The sequence below is a fragment of the Nelumbo nucifera genome, chromosome 1 (genome assembly GCF_055504915.1).
Source record: "Nelumbo nucifera cultivar China Antique chromosome 1, China Antique-T2T, whole genome shotgun sequence".
NCBI classification, from domain to species: domain Eukaryota; kingdom Viridiplantae; phylum Streptophyta; class Magnoliopsida; order Proteales; family Nelumbonaceae; genus Nelumbo; species Nelumbo nucifera.
The window spans coordinates 129,083,942-129,104,780 of NC_142649.1; the positions used below are offsets into that span (position 1 = coordinate 129,083,942).

At 39.2% G+C, this 20,839-nt stretch overlaps 2 protein-coding genes across 10 annotated transcripts in view; one reads left to right on the forward strand and one right to left on the reverse strand.

Moving 5' to 3' along the window:
- The window catches only part of SNI1 (negative regulator of systemic acquired resistance (SNI1)), a 33,896-nt gene extending 26,214 nt beyond the window's left edge, over window positions 1-7,682 (forward strand). For 3 of the 8 annotated variants that reach the window (XM_019200444.2, XM_019200441.2, XM_019200442.2), the window contains 2 exons: window positions 2,218-2,312; window positions 2,387-3,315. In XM_019200444.2, the coding sequence (XP_019055989.1) occupies window positions 2,218-2,312; window positions 2,387-2,489 (198 nt within the window). In that variant the 3' untranslated portion in view covers window positions 2,490-3,315. The other 5 variants (XM_088894211.1, XM_088894212.1, XM_010280888.3 and 2 more) reach the window with 4 other exon arrangements.
- LOC104613173 (D-Tyr-tRNA(Tyr) deacylase family protein) overlaps window positions 1-19,299 on the reverse strand; it is a 43,063-nt gene extending 23,764 nt beyond the window's left edge. The window contains exons 1-8 of one of the 2 annotated variants that reach the window (XM_010280889.2): window positions 19,096-19,295; window positions 18,924-19,015; window positions 18,768-18,834; window positions 18,519-18,549; window positions 18,241-18,381; window positions 17,150-17,175; window positions 17,008-17,066; window positions 16,608-16,889 (exon numbers count right to left, since the gene is read on the reverse strand). In XM_010280889.2, the coding sequence (XP_010279191.1) occupies window positions 16,859-16,889; window positions 17,008-17,066; window positions 17,150-17,175; window positions 18,241-18,381; window positions 18,519-18,549; window positions 18,768-18,834; window positions 18,924-19,015; window positions 19,096-19,137 (489 nt within the window). In that variant the 5' untranslated portion in view covers window positions 19,138-19,295 and the 3' untranslated portion in view covers window positions 16,608-16,858. Of the gene's footprint in view, window positions 1-16,607; window positions 16,890-17,007; window positions 17,067-17,149; window positions 17,176-18,240; window positions 18,382-18,518; window positions 18,550-18,767; window positions 18,835-18,923; window positions 19,016-19,095 lie in introns of those variants that run through there. The other variant, XM_088894214.1, reaches the window with a different exon arrangement.
- Between the last annotated feature and the right edge of the window lie 1,540 nt (window positions 19,300-20,839).

A 20,839-nucleotide genomic window follows, 5' to 3' on the forward strand; every position in this document is an offset into this window, starting at 1 on the left:
ACACCTACCACACAACTCTTATCCAGGTTTATCTTCAAATTGGAGACCTTCTCAAAGTGTTGTAGCAATGCTCTAAGATTCCTCACTTTTTGCTTGTCACCCGCTTCACAAATATTATGATATCATCAGCAAACTGTAGATGGGTTACCCGTGAAAGAATGGTAGGATCCATCTAATGGACGCCATAAAGGTTGCGGAATGGGTGGGCGAATTTCAAAAATTTTTCTACCTTCTCCCAACTGGGAATCATATCCCTTCGCAAGAATCCTCTGGAAACTCTGAACACCGAATCTTCTTCAGTCTTTCATGCAAGACTGATGTCAAGAACTGATTTCTTGACTTCCTATTGTTGCAAAGATCGAGTCTTGCAATAGTGAATGGCGGCGGCAGGAGGAGAACTCCAGGGACGAAGATGGCTGAACTGCTTTTCTTCTCTCTGGAGTATGAATGACATCTAATCTCAATTCGCAGGGAGTTTTCTTTTCACCAAAACCCTAGTTCGAATTCTGATGTATTTTCTCTTGTTTTTCTCCTCCTTTCTTATTGATTAAGAAACCTCCTAATTAGGAGTTATCCCAATCCAAATCTGTATTTGGATAGGGGATTATCTTAATCCCTATCTGCAGATTAAGTTAGTTTACTCCTGATCTTATCAAGAGGTTACCAGATTCAAATCTAATTTGAATTTGGTCTCCTGGAGTGGATAAGGTTAAAGGCCCAATCCTTTTACTAACATTAATCTCAGATTCGCCCCATAGATGGGTGATCATATCAGCCCAGCTCGAAATGGGCTTTTGGCCCATTAGATGTTCAGTGTTTAACTAGTTTCCAATCTGCTGCCCAGTTGGGCTTCTTTGTATGGCGTGGGACCCAAGCATTGATTTACACACCAGCCACATGGGTTCGGCCCAGCCTTTAATACAAGGCCCAACCGAATTCACTGAAAGACTCAGTAAACCCCTGAGCCCATCATATGGACCCTATGGGCCCAACACTTACATTAAGTGGTCCCTGGGCCAAGCCATCTTATAAAAACCCAGGGACTGTGGGCAGGTGCAAGATTAGCCCATCAGGTACTACCCTAAATGGTCTTACACTTAACCTCTCAGTCCTTAATGATCAAGCACTGCCCGACAAGAGAGGACCTCTCCCTCGGTTGCAAGGAACAGTGCCACACTCTCCACTCACATGGATCCTGGGAATTAAAACCATTTGCAAACAATTCGAAACCGTACATATATATAAATATATTAAATTTGCAAAACAAAATTCCAACGATTGAAATCATCTGCCGGCAGTTTGGTTTCCATCAGGGAGAGTGCATTCCCGATCATTACCCTTTGTCCGACAAAGGGGCTGATCCTGTCATTATGATCACCCACTCAGATGAATTCTCAGACTGTCCCAACATACTCAGGTTTTGATCCCCATCTAAGGATCTCACTGATTGGCATATCAAAGACAGCCCGATCCGACACCTAGTGAAATGTCATAATCGAGTCTAGGGGTCAGGTGTAACTTTCCAGTTTTGCCCATCTGTCTCCAAGGTCTAGGGCAATACTGGAAATCTGGTCCGGTTCAAGGATTCAAGTAATCCCATACTATATGTGCCTTGGGTCTTACCCTGGTGGCTGAGACAGGCCATCCCAACACTTGGTGGTACACCAGTATCAGCCTTGGCAGGATAAACCTCCCCAGACTTATCCAACGGCTGTGATTATTTAAAACTAACACGAGTCTCTATAAGTGTCCAGTTTTAGGGTCTTACACAAAATTAAACCAAACAACATGAATCAAACATGCACTTTATTTATTTCCACTAAATAACAAAAGTACATCAAATCGGATTGAAGTTAAGGGCATACAAAACTGTCTAACAACCCGGGCATTGTTCCTTCCTATCCTCCAACCACTCACTTTCTCTTCCCTATCTGCCTTAGAGATTAATCTACTGAAAGCATCTGCAATTAATTTTCTCGTTCTTTAGAAGATCCAGAATTTCAATATTGAACTATGGAGTGGTGATATTGTTTCGTCTTTCTGGATAACAAGTTCAATGGCGTCAATATCTGTTTGCAGTTCTCAGAATAACTTGAATATACTTGTCATTTTTTGTTGTTGTTCTGGCTTTCAACATCTTACATTTTAAGAAAATATTCAAATTTTGATATTGAATGGTTTATCCATACTCAAGTTTCTTCTTATCTATTTTTTCAGGCTTTTATATCCCTACAAGAAGCTGGGGGCATCTCTGTTTTGCAAATATGCAAAGATATAGTTTCTGCTTTTCATAATCTCAGAATTATAGATGAGTAAGTACTTCATTGCATCATAAGTTGCCTTATGTGTACTATATAGCCTCACCTATGACCTTCCTATCATGCAGTATTGATAGGCAATTATGTACCAGAACTAGGGCAATAAGACATGGAAGGACAATATTATATTTTCATTGTGGAAAGCACACCAAATCATTCCATTTTTGTTGACATGGAGGAAATAACCCAACTTGGAAGCATGCTTTTCAATTCGAATTGATTCTCATCAATAATTTATCCTACCACCTTGTGACAAGTTATGTGTTACTGATCTGATAGTTAGGTTATTAAACTGTTTGCTTACCATAACTCTGGTATCACTAATTTAGGTTTGACAAAAGTGCTCAACTGAATTACATAATTGTTGCTATGAAGATCAGGCGCAGTATTGATTTTAGTACGAAATTTGTATTCCCAACTGTAATGTTTTTATTCTATTTCCTTGGATTCTCTTTAAGAACTCAATGATTTTCCTTTTCTTATTTATGGGGGAAGGGGTGAATCGGTGATGATGATCTGCTCCTCGAAGTAGCTTGGGAATAAGGACCTTGGATAAAGGCCTGACACCCAGTCCCAATTATTATTCCTGATCAGTAAGTTCCCAATTTCTGATGATATCTTAAGGCTGGGCTGTGTGAAGAAATTGGAGATGGAAACCCGAGTACCCAATGAGACACTGAGACCATGTAAAGAAGATGATCAACAGCTTCAAGGGCTCAATACTTTGGTCTTCTATGGGCCTCATCTTGCTTATGTTATTACTTTGTATATTATGCATTTTGTGTGTAGACATGCCTAAGGGATTCTCTCTAATGTCGTTTGGTTTCGTGGTAACAATGTATGTGGCCCTCGATTTGTACATGCCATCATTGCACAGGGCCTCAATTTGCCTCTCCCCCCCCCCTCTGCACGTGTGCACGCACACACACACACACACACAGAGAATCCCTAACCTTAGGCCAAAGCTCTCAAGAATCTCAATTACTGTTACATGTTCTTTGTGTTTGTGTATCAGTATCTACTCTTCTGCTTGGTGGCTCGATTATCTTTGGATTACTTGAGAGGTTTCTTCCATGAACTTGACAATTAGAACTGCAGTCATTCATCAGAGGGGGAAAACATTTCTATACATTTACCCATATTTTTATGTTAATGTTCAAATTCCACTATGAATTTTCTTTACTTATTTTAGTTGATTGCATCATTCTACAGGCACATGGAGATTATACCTTTTGGGGAAGAAGCACTATTTACCGCAGCAGCAATTCTTGCAAGGAATTCATAAAAGTTTGAAGCAGTTACCATTTGCACTCCTTGCTAGTTAAGTAGATTTTGTATCAAGGTAACCGTGCCTTCTCTTAGCACATAGGAAACATGTAGGGGTGCTTCTGGATTCTTATGTGGTAGGAGAATGTCACTTAGGTTAAAAGGATAATTTTATTAAATGGTTATAAGGGAAGCAATGTTGTGTGGTGTTGGGCAGTTAAGAAACATCATGTACATAAAAATGTGTGGCAGAAATACAAATGTTGAGATGGATGGGTGGCCAGGTGGGAAAACTAGAAAGGATAGTATCAGATACAGAACCAGTAAGAATTGTTCTTTTGCAAGTTGAAGGGGCTAGAAGAGCTAGGGGCAGACCAAGGCCTTGTGTTGAATTAGTGAGAAATGATTTGAAGGCCTATGGTTAACAATGGATATGTCAGTTGATAAAACAGGATTCATGTAGTCGATCCCATATAGTTGGGACAAGGCTTAGATGATGATGATGATGACGATGATGAGCCTGTCGGTACTCTCTATATTTCTTCTGACTTAAATAGACAAAGTTAATCTGTAGACTTTATTAGAGTTGATAGCTTGGAATGTGATTATAAATGTTGGCACTGCAGCTTTGAGCTAAAGTAGACATGCATTGTGGTGTCAGTTATGCCAGCAGTTGCTATGAGAACAGTATCAGTTCTGTTAGGCTTTTTGGGTTTTATTAGCTGGTAAAGCCCTTGGTACAGAAATATGAATATGCATGACACAAGATTTCGTTTTAGACATTATTTGTGGAGTTAGGCTTCTGGTTTTTGGCCAGAAAGAAGCTGACATGTTGTTCCTAACCATCTGATAGGACTCTCTTGAGGTGCCTGAAGTTCCCTGGTCCATTGCAATCCCATTACCCTACTATGTATTGGTCTTCTCTATTTAATGGCATCATTCTATGCACTTGCCTGCCTGCACAAGAGCAGAGCACATCTTTTTCTCATTTGGCCCCCAAGTCATGCTGAAATATGAATGCAATGGAGGGATAAGGTGATAAGGAAAGGTGGGACATTTCATCTAGGGTTGCAAGCAGATTGAATTGGATTGGATATAGGTATATCCAAATTTGATTCATCTATATGAAAGAATGGTAGGATCCATCTAATGGACGCCATAAAGGTTGCGGAATGGGTGGGCGAATTTCAAAAATTTACTACCTTCTCCCAACTGGGAATCATATTCCCTAAATTTAGAATACAACATTCAAGGATTCTACTTGAACCATAATCAAACCAGATCTGTACCAAAAGGTAAATGGGAGGAATATACTTGATCCGGAGAAGCAGTATCTCCCAAAGTTGGTGTTCACGCTCAAAGAATGCTCCAAGATCTGTTCCTGCTGAAGATGACACAGCTGTGGATGAAACAGAACCAGCAGGGTGCGTCCTACACACTGGATCCTTCACAAGAATCCTCTGGAAGAACTAAACACTGTAACCTTTTCAGTCTTTCTTGCAAGACTGATGTCAAGAACAAATTTCTTGACTTTCTTTTCTGCAAAGATCCAATCTTGCAATGGCAGATGGCGGCGGCAGGAGGAGAGAACCAAAATCGAAAAAGCTGAACTGCTTTTTCTCCTTTTCTGGAGAGTATGAAATCTGATCTCTATTCGCAGGAACCTTTCTTGCGATTTTCCTTGGTTCGAATTCTCTTGCTTTTCTCCTCCTTTCTTCTTGATTAAAAAACCTCCTAATCAGGAGTTATCCCAATCCTAATCAGTATTTGGATAGGGGATAATCTTAATTCTTTCTGCAGATAGAGTTAGCTTACTCCTGATCTTATCAGGAGGTTACCAGATTCAAATTTAACTTGAATTTGGTCTCTAAGAGTGGATAAGGCTAAAGGCCTAATCCTTTTACTAACTTCAATCTCAAATTCGCCCCATGGATGGGTGATCATATCAGCCCACCTCGAAATGGGCTTTTGGCCCATTAAGTGTTCAGTGTCTAATTACTTTCCAATCTGCTGCCCAGTTGGGCTTCTTTGTATGGCGTGGGACCCAAGCATTGATCTACACACCAGCCACATGGGTTCGGCCCAGCCTTTAATACAAGGCCCAGCCGAATTCACTGAAAAACTCAATGAACCCCTTGAGTCCATCATATGGACCCTATGGGCCCAACACTTACATTAAGTGGTCCCTGGGCCAAGCCATCTTATAAAACCTAGGGACTGTGGGCAGGTGCAAGATTAGCCCATCAGGTATTATCCTAAATGGTCTTACACTTAACCTCTCAGCCCTTAATGATCAAGCACTGCCCGACAAGAGAGGACCTCTCCCTCGGCTGCAAGGAACAGTGCCGCACTCTTCTCTCACATGGATCCTGGGAATTAAAACCATTTGCAAACATTTTGAAACCGTACATATAATATAAGTATATTAATTTTGCAAAACAAAATTCCAACGATTGAAATCAACTGCCGGCAGTTTGGTTTCCATCAGAGAGAGTGCATTCCCGATCATTACCCTTTGTCTGACAAAGTGGCTGATTCTGTCGCTATGACCACCCACTCAGATGAATTCTCAAACTGCCCCAACATACCCAGGTTTTGATCCCCGCTAAGGATCTCACTGATTGGCATATCAAAGGCAGCCTGATCCAGCACCTAGTGAAGTGTCATAATCGAGTCTAGGGGTCAGGTGTAACTTTCCAGTTTTGCCCATCTATCTCCAAGGTCCAGGGCAAGACTGGAAATCTGGTCCGGTTCAAGGATTCATGTAATCCCATACTGCATGTGCCTCGGGTCCTACCCTGATGGCTGAGACAGGCCATCCCAACACTTGGTGGCACACCAGCATCAGCCTTGGCAGGATAAATCTCCCTAGACTTATCCAACGGCTGTGAACATTTAAAACTAACATGAATCTCTATAAATGTCCAGTTTTAGGGTTTTACACAGAATTAAACCAAACAACATGAATCAAACATGCACTTTATTTATTTCCACTAAATAACAAGTACATCAAATCAGATTGAAGCTAAGGGCATACATAAACTGTCTAACACTATATTCAAATTCGCATCAGATCTTATCAGATTTATGTTGGACTCAAATCAAATTCAGATTGCAATAAGATATTGAATAGTATAAATCCATTGAGCTAAAAATGATCAAAATATTATATAGTATAAATAAATGAAGTAAAAAGGACTTTGATATTATATGTTATGAACAAAATTAATTGAAATTTCCTTATATAAAACTTGAACCTATAAAAATTTAGTGAAAACACAACATTGAAATAAACTTTACTAGGGCTTTTGAAAAAAAATCAACTTAATGGGTATAAATATAAATTTTAGGTATTTATCAGTATATATATTTAAATCGAATTGGATTATATCAGATTGGGTAGGGGGTGGATCCGTATTTGATCCGATTATAAACAGATTGAATTTGGGTAACCCTTAGTGGTTCAAATTCGGACAATCAGTTATCGTTTTCAGCCCTATTTTCATCCTTGTCATCTTAGTTGATAAATGTAAAATTAATGCCATATAGCATGTTAAGATTGCAGATAATAGATTACCAGATCTCAATTAACTATGAGTTTGCTCTTTTTCTCATCTTTTCTTTTCCTTTTCTTACTGCAGATGGAAGTATATATTCCCATTGCAGTCCACATTTATGCAAACAGGGAGGTTTTGACCCTAGAACTTCATTTTCTATTGGGTCTCAAAGTCACATGTATATGCCTAGTTCGGATTCGGTGTATATAAATTCTAAAACTGTACAAGACCAACTGTAACTGCCTTTGCAAAATTGACAAGTCAGAGTGATTGTAAAAGCTTTTTGTGGAAATGAACAGGGTGATTGTATAGCCAGCACCCCCCCCTTCCCCCCTGGTCACCCTTGTAAAAACATAACAGCCAGTTCTGCAAAAATAGAAATGATGCGCCACGGCACAATAGACAGTTCCACCAGGCTAACTGTAGCTACTTTTTGCAGTATCAGGGTGTTCTAGAGGGGCCATTGCAAAAATAGAATAGATGCACGTTGTATAGCTTCCATTATAAGTTAATCAGTGGAAAAGGCCAACCCTCTATTTGATTTCTGCGCTCATTTAAAACTTCATTTTCTGTACCTTTTGGTTTCCGAACATTTTTGTGATTAAGAGGTAGCTAACTTGCTGTGATGTTCTTCAATTGTGATATTCTAGCAAATAAGAACCAATCGACCTTGTCTGTATCCTTGCATCTGGCAGTTCATGAAAAAAAGTGGCAGCACATGGTTCATTGTTTGGGACACATTGATAGGGCCCCGTTTTATGACCATAATTTTATAACTTAAATTTATACGGCTAAAATTTTGCCTTTGGCTCAGCCAAGAAAGAATATGTATTTCTTTATAGTTTAAAGCACGAAGTCGACAGGTAGAATATCAAAAACTAATTACCCTGTCAACGGGTTTCATTGTGTAAACGTGAAGCTAGTAGTTACATGAACAAGAGTGCTAAGAATGAGGTCCATGCAGGGAATAGCAGTTGGGATTCTCGGGACATCCCCAAGATTGGATGATTCATACGAAGTTGATGCGCTTTCTCAAGAGTTGAGATCATTATGTTCTCGTTTTAAGATGAGGGACAATGATTTTGATGCAAGTGCTTTTACTCATTTCTTTTCATCACCAAGGCAAGCGTTCATATTGGTTGTAGTTGTAGGTGATGGTTAGAAACAGTGGAAAATGGATTTCAATGTTGAGATCCTAGAGTTTCATGGGAGTTTCTTTACTCAGCAAACAATCATATTGGTTGTAATTGTGGGTGGTGAATAGAAGCGATAGGAAATAGATCTAAAAGTTGAGTTTCTAGAGTTTCGTGGATGTATGATTCTAGAAGAATTCATGGATTGGAGTTCCATAGAAGAATTTTCAGTTTCAGAGTGAAGGTAAAATCAAATTTTATGACTTTTTTGAACTTCAATATTGTTGAGGATTGTAACGAAAATCTTATGACTTATTGATTGGAACAAACCTCTAATCTATGATAAAGAACCCATTGCTCTAGAAGAATATGCTATCTTTCATAATGATTTTCAAGAGGATGGAGATGATATTTATCATACTAGAGGTTTAAATAGCATTGTTTTCATACAAGTATATGCAGATCCATATTGACAATCATTATTGCAAAGTTCAAAATGGTCAGTGAAGGAAGAATTAAATTATTTGAAGTTCAAGAAATGTGTTTCAAAAGTTAAGAGATGTAATGAAGACACTCCAATTCATATTGAAGATTTACACCACCAATTATGTACCAGAGGGTTAGAAACAACGAAGCACAATGGAAGTTCAACGATATATGTTGGCAGCCTTTCAAATGGTAACATGAATCTAAGGTCGGATTCTCTCTAACCTGGGGAGGATGATGTAGTACAAGATTCAGCTCAACTGAGTAAACAATTATTAAGTTGTTTTCAACAACCGGTTTTAGTTCGTATTTACCAATTAACGTTACAATAGAATTTCCGAATTTGTATTCAATTAAGACTTTTTTTTTCAAAAGATTTAGTAGGATTATAATAAATAGTTTTTTATTAGATTATGAAACTTCCTTATAAGAGGCATAAGGGTGTAAAGAAGTCTATACAACGAATAGCTAGGGCAAAGCTAAAGGAGTTTTGGTTGATTTTCTCTTAAGTATTCAGTGAAGAGTTGTTTTTCCTATTTATTTCGGCTTTAGTTCTTTTCTTTGAAGCTTCTCTCAACATGATTTATTTCCAAACTTTCTAAACTACACTAACCTTGGCAATGATAGGAGCGCTATCTAGCACTTGCTAGATGTTTCGTGATGCGATTCAATCTAGTGAAAAGAAAGGTCTTAAATGATTCTTTATGCATGACTAGTAATAGAGAAGATGAATCAATGGATTATGGAGCATGAATTTGTTAAACGTGAGTTACCAAGATGTGTTTAAACACAATAGTTTAGGCCTGGTTGAATGGGTTAAAAAACCCTGGCTAGATGGATTATAGGAGTGAAGGTCGGGCTTCTTTTGGCGTGGTTATTAAAGATTTGGGTGCTAAGTTTCTTACAACGAAGATTAGCTCATTGGAACCATCAATCCTTGGCAAGCAGAGAAACTCACAATTAAGGTTATATTTGAGAGTGCTTAAAAATAAGTACTTATTTGGGTCATTAAGCACTTACTAGTATTTGGGAAATAAATGCTTATTTTAAAAACAAGGGCTTATTTTTTAAGCCCAAATTTCTAGTTTTTTTTAAGTGCTTATACGACAAGCACTTATTCAATTTTTTTCTTCCAAAATTGTTCCTAGTTGAATTTTAAAATACCGCTTATAAATTTATCCCTAGTTGAATTTTATAAAACTACTTTCATAAAAGTTCTTTTATAAAAGTACTTTTATAAAGTGTTTTCATAAAATTGCTTTTATTAAAGTACTTTTATAAAAATATTTTTATGAAAGTACTTTTATCAAAGCACTTTTATAAATATCAAAGCACCTTTATAAAAGTACTTTTATGAAAGCACTTTTAAGAAAGTACTTTTATGAAAATACTTTTATAAAAGCACTTTATAGAAGTACTTTTATTACGAAATTACTTTTATAAAAGTGCTTCCGTAAAAGTGCTTTCACAAAAGTGCTTTTGCAAAAGTACTTTTTTAAAAGTGCTTTTATAAAAAATATTTTTACAAAGGTGCTTTTGTAAAAGTGTTTTTATAAAAGTACTTTCATAGAAGTGGAGGGGCGAAGTTAGCGAGCAAGGTAGAAGGACGTCGGCCTCTTTGCTGGGTCCGACGGGCAGCCGGCAACACACAAAATCACAGCATTCCTGATCGCCCGAACCCATGCTATTCGAGAGGCAGACCAGAAGAGAAGGAAGAGGCTGATCAAGGTTGGTTAAGCTGCGGTTCAGATTCTGAATATGATGAAAGTTCAGAAGCCTGTGGGAGTTTAGGCAGTGCGGCAGATGAAGCTCTATCTAAAGATCAGAACAGGGATACTTTTAGCCTGGATTGTTTGTTCTTAGGGGATTCGGTGGGGGAAGGAAAGGAGGAGGGGGAGGAGCGGGTCAATGATCTTAACCCAATTCTGGCTAAGCCCCCCTAGTTCTAGTGCTTTGCAAGAGGCCGAAAAGGAGGTAGCTCGGGTCTTCTCAGAGCTGAAAAAGGGTACCTCACATAGAGGTACATACTTGGGTACAAAAAGGGGTCATTGTGTTGATACAGCGGCAGGGATTTTCTTTCCCCAACTCTGGGAGACAGAGTGCTCTAATTTCTCAACAAAGAAAGTGACTACCACTCCCTCGTCTTTGCTCTCTCACTTCTCTACCTCAGGTAAATCCCTCAACTCTGTCAATACAATTTTGGATATTGATGAGTGCTCTGTGTCTCTTGTTCCAGATTCTCTTCCCAACCAAGAGTCGGAAGCCCTTGGTCTGAAAGCCACAGTGAGTTTACAAGGGGGAGAAGTGGGTGAGGAAACTTGCAGAGAAACAATAATATGAGAAATCTTAGAAAGCCTCTTGAGTGAAGTGGAAAGGAAGGATTTGTAGAGAGGGAGCCTGGAGGGGATAGAAATGGCTGTAGTTGAAGGTAATGTGAGAAGGAACAAGAAGTTTCCTAGGAGTGAGGATAATGCTTCTTTAGAAAAAGAGGAAACTAATGGGGAAGAGTCAGTTGCAGAGTTTGTGAAAAAGTTGGGGTGCAAGCTGAAGAACCCGAATGATCTAAAAGCCTACATGCAAAAAAAAGAGGAAAGCAAGATGAAGTTTAAAAGGTTGAGTGAAATGGAGAGGTTAAAAAAAGATATTAAGAGGGACAAGAAGTTTGAAGTGAAAGGGATTAGAAGAAAATGGTCTAAATAGATCTTGGAGGAGTTAGGTTAAGGCTAATAGTTTTCAATGAGAATCCAAAGTTGGAATGTGAGGGGGTTGGGCAGCATTAGGAAGAGAGCAACAATCAAAGAGGTAATTAAGAAGTTTAATCTGGATGTGGTAATGCTTCAGGAGTCCAAAAGAATGGATTTTGATTGCAGATGGGCAAGGAGTGTGTGGAGTTCTAGAGGTATAAAGTGGGTGGCTGCTCTTTCGTGGGGTTCCTCGGGAGGGATTGTGACCCTGTGGAAAGAAGATATACTCTTAGGTGTGGAGGAGCTAATTGGAGATCATTCTGTCTCCCTAAAGTTCAGACAGGTGGACGATGGATAGGTTCTAACAAATGTGTATGGCCCCAATGACTATAGGCAGAGGGATAAATTATGGGAAGAATTGAGTGACATTAGAGGCCTCTGGGATGGACCTTGGTGTGTGGGAGGGGATTTTAATGTAATGGGATTTATGGAGGAAATCAACAACCCCAGACAGAGAGTGACAACAAGTATGAGGAAGTTCAACCAATTTGTGGACTCTTTTAATCTCAAAGAACTTCATTTCCTAAATAATAACTTCACTTGGTCCAACCTTCAATCACGACCAATTTGCTCTAAGTTGGACAGATTTTTGTTCTCAACAGATAGGAGGAACATTGTGGCAATATTAGTTCTAGGGCTCTCCCTAGACTTACTTCAAACCACTGGCCTATAGTGTTAGTCAAGGAGGAAATAAGAGGAGTAGGGCCTACCCCTTTTAAGTTTGAAAATATGTGGTTGACTCGTTCGGGTTTCACTGAGAAAATCAGAGAGTGGTGGGAGCAAACTAATCCGGTAGTTGATTGGGAGGGAATGAGGTTCCACAAGAAAGTCCAATACTTAAAATCTCAATTAAAGGAATAGAATAGGCTGGAGTTTGGAAGATTAGAAGAGAGAAAGCAAGTTCTGGTGGGGCAAATCGAGGATTTGGACCTGAAGGAAGAGAGAGGCCCCTTTGGAGAGGAAGAAAGGAAGTTGAGATGGGTTTTGATGAGGTAGATGGAGGACATCCTGATTAAGGAGGAAATCAGTTGGAGGCAAAAATCTAGGTGTAAGTGGCTAAAGGAGGGAGACAGAAATACAAGGTTTTTCCATTCAGTGGCAAATGGAAGGAGAAAGAAGAATTACATATCTAATTTGGAAGTTGATGGAGCAGTTTTGTCTCACTCGGCTGAAATTGCAGAGGCTCTAGTAAACCACTTCAAATCTATTTTTAGAAGGCCTATAAATGAGAGAGTGTGGTTGGAGGGTTTGGATAGGCCGACTCTAAGTGCAGAGAAGAGAGAGTGGTTAGAAAAAATGTTCAATATGGAGGAGGTAAAGGAAACAGTATTCTCTATGGATAGGACAAAAGCTCTAGGTCCAGATGAGTTCACAATGGCCTTTTACCAGGATTGTTAGGATATTTTGGAGAATGATCTTACATCGGTTTTTGAGGAGTTCCACAGGAGGGGTGTAATAAACCCGGGCTTGAACTCAACTTTCATTGCCCTAGTCCCAAAGAAGAAAGATGCTTCTCAATCAAAAGATTTTAGACCTATTAGTCTGGTGACTAGCCTGTACAAAATCATTGCAAATGTGTTGTCTCTCAGAATAAAGAAGGTGCTCCCCTCTATTATTGCACCCAACCAAAGTGCTTTTGTAGAGGGAAGACAAATCACCGATCAAATTCTCATTGCAAATGAGAGCTTGGAGAGCTTTAGGAAGTCAAAGAAGAAGGGAGTGGTTTGCAAATTGGATTTGGAGAAGGCTTTTGACTTGGTTGATTGGTCTTTCTTGATGGAGGTGTTGAGGAGTTTTGGTTTTGGTGACAAGTGGTGTAAGTAGATCTGGGGCTGTGTTAGGACTTGCCATTATTCTATCCTGGTGAACGGGACTGTGGTTGACTTCTTTCCAGCGTTGAGAGGTCTAAGACAAGGAAATCCTCTTTCCCCTTTTCTTTTCACCCTGATTGTTGATGTGCTTGGGCGGTTGATCCATAGAGCAGACTCGAGGAATCTGATAAGAGGGTGGAGAGTAGGAAGGGAGGATGTTCCATTAACTCTTCTATAGTTTGCAGATGATACTATCATTTTCTATGAAGGAGGGAACCTCAATTGGATCCGGAATCTAAAGATGACAATACAACTTTTTGAGCAGATATCTAACCTCAAGGTAAACTTTGATAAGAGCTGTGTGGCGGGAGTGAATGTGAACGAAAGAGACCTAAGGGAATTTGCAGGTGAGCTAGGTTGTGCAATTACGGATTGGCCCCTGACTTATTTGGGCATCCCTTTAGGAGATAATCCTAAGAGTGTTAGCTTTTGGGCTTCGGTAGTAGAGAGGTTTGAGAAGAGGCTAGCGGCCTGGAAGATGAATTATCTTTCTTTAGGTGGAAGAGTCTCTCTCATTAGGTCTACCCTAGCTAACCTTCCTGTTTACTTTCTGTCAGTGCTTAAGATCCCCTCAAATGTTTCAAATCTTTTGGAAAAATTAATAAGGAACTTTCTCTGGGAGCCTGGAGAGGAGAAGAGAGATCATAGGGTGAGTTGGGAGGTGGTCTCTAGGTGTAAAAAACTAGGTCTTGGGATTGGTAATTTCAAGAAAAGGAACATGGCTCTACTAGGGAAGTGGTTGTGGAGGTTCTCTTTGGAAATGGATAAATTGTGGACTAAGATTGTGGCTAGCATTCATGGGCTGGAAGACAATGGCTGGGATCCTGGAATCATGGCAAGGGCTTCAGCTGCTTCTCCTTGGAAATCCATCCACAATCTGCTTCCAGTTTTCTCCCCTTGGATCATGTATGGTCTAAACTCTGGTAACCGAATAAATTTCTAGGAACAACTTTGGGTCGGGGATTCTCCTTTGAAAGACCAGTTTCCCTCCTTGTATGCTCTTTCAGATTTGAAAAATGAACCCATTTTTTCTTTCTTGGTCCCTTCAGCCTCCACTTCGGGCATTGGTTGGAACCTTGGCCCGCGTAGGGCAATTAGGGATACAGACTTGGATAGCTTGGTAGCTCTGCTAGCCTCCCTTGAGGGTGTCTTCCTAAACCCTGCTAAAGAAGACACCAGATTTTGGACCCTTTCTAGCTCTGGTACCTTTTCTTGTGCTTCTTTCTTTGAAACCTTAACTCAGCCTCCTACCGCCCTGGGGTTGTCCTTTCCAGTTAAGGAAATTTGGAGCAAACCTATTCCTCCTAGGGTGGGTTTTTTTTGTTGGAAAAATTTCCTGGAAAGAATCAACACTTTAGACATACTTCAAAGAAAGAGACTCAACTATTGTCTACTTCCTAATAGATGTGCTTTTTGTAAAGCTGATGGAGAATCTGGCTACCACCTTATGGTCTCTTGTAAGGTTGCTAAAACTGTTTGGGAGTAGGTTTTCTCCCGTTTTGGGTATTCTTGGTATCCTCCGGAGACTGTCCAAGGTTTGTTTTCTCTTTTTTTTTTTTCAGTTGGCCTAAGAAGCGAGGGAAGACTATGTAGAGGTGTATTAGGGCAGCAGTATGCTAGTCTTTGTGGGAAGAAAGAAACTCACACATTTTTTCTGACAAGGAAAAAACATTGGAAGATTTGTTAGATCGAATCCTTTTAAGAGTTGTCTACTGGCTAAAATCTTTGGAGTTGTTTTCAGATTGTCCTATGGATGACTTGCTAAGAAACTAGAAAGAGATTGCTTCCAGTGCTAGATGCAAGAGGACTCTTTGTCCGTTTTGGTTCCTTCCCCCCTTGGGCTTTATAAAGCTGAATTTTGATGGCAGTAGTGTAAGGAATCCAGGGCCCTCTGGGATTGGAGGAGTCTTCAGGAATGAGGAAGGGATTGTTACTGCTTTATTCTCTGGCTCTATTGGAGAAGGTGACTCTCTTAGGGCTGAGATCCTTGCAGCGCTTGAAGGAATTCGAAGAGCAAAAGAATTAAATATTAGCCGCTTGATTCTGGAAGGTGATTCGAAGGTGGTGGTTAATTGGTTGAAGACAGAGGACGGTGGTTTGTGGAACTTTAACAATGAGAAAAAATAGTTCTTATGGCTGGGTAGGGACATTGAGATTCAATACAGCTGGGTGAAGAGGAGTGCCAACTCATTTGCGGATGGGTTGGCCAAGCAAGGAGTGAATAGGGAGGCTGTTTTTTGGGCTAGTTTTTAATTTTTCTTTGCATTCCCTGTGTTTTCCGTTTTTGAGGAGCTAAGTTATTTTATCTCCCTTTGTATTATTTTCCCTCTCTTCTTTTAATTTAATGAAGATGCTGTTATTGATAAAAAAAAAGTGTTTTTATAAGAGTGCTTTCATAAAAATGTTTTTTATAAAAGTAATTTAGTAAAAGTGCTTTCAAAGGGTATCTTTTGAAAATTTGAAAGAAAATGAATGACAAAATAGTCACAAATGCTTATTAGTGTTTATTAGAGAAAAAGACTACCAAACACCCAATATAAATAAGATCTTATTTTAAAAAATAAACACTTGAAAAAGGTGGGTGCCAAATGCAAATAAGTGCTTATTCGAATAAGCACTTATTTTTAACTTAAGCACTCCCAAACATGGCCTAAATAAGGGATTGGTTTAGCCTCCCACATAGGTGCAAAACTCTTTAGTGGGGGAGAGAGAGTGTTCCAAAGCACTTTTTTGTACTGGACATTTTGCAGATGGCAAAGAATCTGAAGTACTCCTTTTTAAGTTTGCTAAGCGATCTGAAATTCCTGAAGCTCATTTGGCTGCCAGTATTGATTTCAACATAGGTGGAATTCGGATGGTTCTCCCCCGGGGTGGCTAAAAGAGTTCAATCTTGGTTCTGAATCAGAGAAGAGGAATCTAGTAATTAATGCTGGATTTTCTATTCCCTGATTTCAGTAGTGCTCTTTATGTGGTTTGGTGTAGGTTTGTTTCTTTAGGTGGATTGACTGGATTCAATATCGGTCTTGTTCTGTGTCTGTTTCTGTGGTGTCTGTTATGATCTTTTCTATAAAAATAGTACTTAATCCAAACCGCCAATGTCTCTAACATATCCTCCAAATACTTCCAAAACTAAATTGTACAGTGACTTTGAGTATCACTTCCGATTATAAATAACAGGAAATAATCAATGCTAGACAAGAAATACAATTACAAGAAAAGGCTCGAAAAAATATGAAGGTAAGAGATCGAAGGAAAAATTTTCATTAATAAACTGATCCAAACTTGGAAATCTGAAATAACTGTCCAATTTGCATCCCAAAATCAAATTGCCAAATGCAATCTGTTTGTCAATTCATATTTAGACATAAGATAGGCAATGCCAATAAAATTTTCATATCTGATTGTGCTGCATAGAATTTACTCTTCAGACAAGGAATTTTGACTTTAGGTCTGAATCTGGATTTATATCAAGCTGATGACTGATTATGTTTCTCTTTCAGTATCGTTTTTGTTCCTGAACCCATTTAATATTCTCATTGTTAAATAAAGCTAAGGAACCTTAAAATGCTGATCTCTACAAATAAAATTGAGGAATCAACGGATGCAATCTCCTACTTCATTGCTATACTCACTTGGAAGACTGTGAAGAATCAAGTTGCATTGTTACAGGCCCATCATTAATCAAATTTACCTTCAAAAGTTCATAACAATTTCAAGTCAGAATACTTCTCAATGTTGAAAGTTTCTTTCAGTTTACTGGCAGGGCAGGCTTACCTTCATCATTGCCCCAAATACACCGTCTGCAAGAAAACAGATTAGTGGGATATGGTTAGAAATAACAATTTTTAAGAACAATATAACAATTGATGGCATGGGATATACTAACATGTCCTACAACATAAACCCATTGTATAGCAGATGGAGATAATTTCAGAAAATTTGTGTGGGAAGGCTAATGGAGCAGTAGATACATAAGACACAAGCTCTATTGAAGAACATCGGATATTCAGCTACATTAAGAATAGGCAAATAATTTATCCAAGGGGCAGTGACGTATGCAGTCATATAGTGAAGCTACACATAATTCATAGATTTGTTAAATCCAGAACTGTATGAACAGAGAAAGGTTTTGTAAAACTTTTTCCATACTCCTTTTTTTTTCTTTTGTAGCTGTTTTCTTCCCTGTCCAGTTAAGGTATTAAACTCTGGATGATTTTTTTATCAGCAAATTAAACTCTAAATGGTTCAAGGATATTTAACTTCACAGAAGCTTACTGGATACTGTTTATCCAAGTTATGGAGCACTTGGGGTTTTTTGATAGATGGTCTCTAAAAAGTAATCAAGTGATCATTTGAGCTCTATTTAGTGTATATAGACTTCTGGGTCTTCAAAAAAAAAAAAGATTCTAAAAAGATGTATTTTTTATATGCATATTGTGAATGAGTACTTTTTTTTTGGAGTAAGAAAGTAGCTGGTAAACAAATGGGAAAGGGGTCGATCCAGAAATTCTGAACCTATATACCGAAGATGGTTTAGCAAGAAAACAAAAACACGCAATGCACATTTGCAAGAATCACCATTGGTATGCTTTTGGATTGTTCAGGGAATGGGTAGAAAAAGGCAAAACAAGATTAGAAGGAAGAACAAAGAATTTATCATTGGGAAAATGAATATGGGAACAACTAAGTTTCACACATTTAAAATCAGTAACTATCGTTTAGCTCTCTAGCTTAATAAAACTCTGTAGTGAAAAAAAAATGTTGCCATTCTTTACCATGAAAATAATATCAATAGACTGACCCAAGTAACCAAAGATACACAGAAGAGAACCTTGAAAGGGAAAAAAAGATGATGGTATGCCTACCCTTTACCGACTCTGGATTGTAGGCTTTTCGGAACCTTTCAACAAGAGAAGCATAGAAAGGTTTTGCTCTTTCAGGCGGCATTGCCACATGGAAATCCGGCTTATTACCCTTCAGAATTCCATACAATGTAAATTGACTCACTGAAAAACAAAAGAAACAATATTAGCAATTTACATAGTCGATACAAAAAAAAAACTAGGAAATAACAACAATAACAGCAACAACCAGCAAATAAGGAAGATTCTTTACAGAAAGATCTGGTGTTAATTTAAAGTACCCAATAGAACTCCGTAATTCCTCTGCATAACCTGTGAATTGCATGAAATTTAGAATTTTAGCTAGCTTAGGCTATTTGCTATAGGGGTTCTCAAATATAAAGGACCGACATAAACTGTAATAACTGTCCAAGATTACTTATCAATACCACCCCATAAAGCAAGCAAAGATCAAGACGGTTATAATGGCGGTTATTACCGTTATATAGGGTATTCTTAACTGAAAATTAATGGGGTTGAGAAGTGCTTACGTTCTGATCCCAAGCTTTTCCAGTCTTGTCATTTGGAAACAATCTCATGTTCAATACCTTCCGGCATCTGCAGAGTGAAGAGTCAGTTTTTCTTAATCCACTTGATTTAATTCTTTTTAGGAATAAAGCGAATAAGAATTAAAGAAAAACAGTTACATGTAATCAGCATCGGATTCAACATCGGATTCGTGAACGCCGACGAGAACGAGGAGACCTGGTCCAATCTCTGACACTGTGCGCCCTTCCACCTACAATTAGCTATCTTGCACCACTGAAGAAGGATGGACAGAGAAAAGAAAAAAAAGGGGGCTTTGTTAGAAAAGCTAACCTCGACGCTCGCAGAAGCGACTCGCTGAACTATGGTCCTCATTCTTCCTCCCTCTTTCACCCACTCCAATTTGTGTTGTGCAGGGTGCTTACTGCTGAGTGCTGACTGCGTTCTGCAGAGGAAAAGCCGGAAGGATTACGGGCTTTACGGGAGGCGCGTCGAAAAGAGACCGAACGCAACCAAAACCAAAACCGCCCCTTCCCCACACGCTCGCCCACGCACACACAAGAACCGTAATACGGTAATAGGATGCATACGGATCCGATTGGATCAAATTCACCTAGATCCATATTCGATAACATCAATAGTCGGACTTCAATCAAATCTTATCCGTCGGGTTATGGTCGGATCTGGAGCATGGCTCCGAGCGAATGGGACTGCAAATGATATCTATTTATCCAAATTCGGACTCGGTTCAGTTAGATCCGAATATAAATCCACCCCAATCTACTCAATTACAGACCCCCTAGTACTATGGGGTCTATGACAAAGACCCCCCTGTACTTTATTTTGTGACATCCCCTGTATTATGACCGTGAGACAATTACCCCCTACAATTAGTTTTCTGTTGAAATCCACGGTTATAATATTTTTGAATCTCCATACTACCCTTGTAGTAAGGACAATTGGGAGAAAAAACACTGTTCATCTTCCCCGACCTCAGGATACACGAACAGTAGTGGTGGTAATCCCTTTTACCTTAGATTCCTTCATATTTCTCTCTCTCTCTCCCAATTTCTCTTCTTCCCCTTCCCCTTTCTTCTTCTCGCTTTCCTCTCTTCCTCCCCTTTCTACATGTATCTGCATTAAACTATGTCATTTATTTCAGTGAATAAATCGCCAAAATCTATGCATAAAGGGAAAGAACACAAGGAGAGGACGAATCTTCAGGGAATCTGCTGAATCCAACGATTCTGTCCACCCCCCAATTAATACGGCATCGGCACGTCAGACTTAAAAGTGTGAAGCATAAAAAAATAGAGTAAAAATAATAAGGGATTTTTGGACTGCAATCCCCCTCAAAAATCTGAATTGCACCCCCTTCCCTCTTCTTTAGCAAAAGAAAAACTTAGAAAAATTAGGAGAGAATTCGAGTCTTGATGGCGAAGAGCTTCAGGCATCCATCTTTCCCTATTATTTTTGCTATTCGTTTGGTTGCGTTCTTGTTTTTCTATGTTTCTGCAAACATCCTTAGAAGAGCCAAATCTTGGGTTTCGACTAATCCATCTGTAAGCTCTCCCCATATTAATCTTTCTATCATTTTCTTTGTTTGGTTGCTTGGAGTGTTTACTCTCTCTTCCTCTTCTTGTCTATGTCTTCTTCATGATTCTATTGCATTAAACCATACCATGAGGGAACCATCTCTCTTGTTATGGTTCCGCATGTAGGATCTCGTCACGGTCGGTCCACGGTGAGAAAGCCCTACTTTCCCTTGCGCCTTCCCTTGCGTGTAGACCCTATCGCGGAAACTGAATGGGTGATTTGTCCAAGAGACCACCTGAACTCTCCTCACTCTTTTCTTGATTGCGAAAAACTGAATGCCTTTATTTCAATTCGTAGCTCCTTAAATAGGAGATTACAGAAGGAAATTCCTAATTAAACTCAAACTCCAACTTGAACTCAAACTCCTAATTACCTACTCCTAATGGAAACTCACTCTTACTTAAGATAAGATAAGGAAGGCTGGCGGTGAGTTCTCTTGACGTGTCCAGATAGGGTGGGCCCATCCCTATGATCTGTCGTG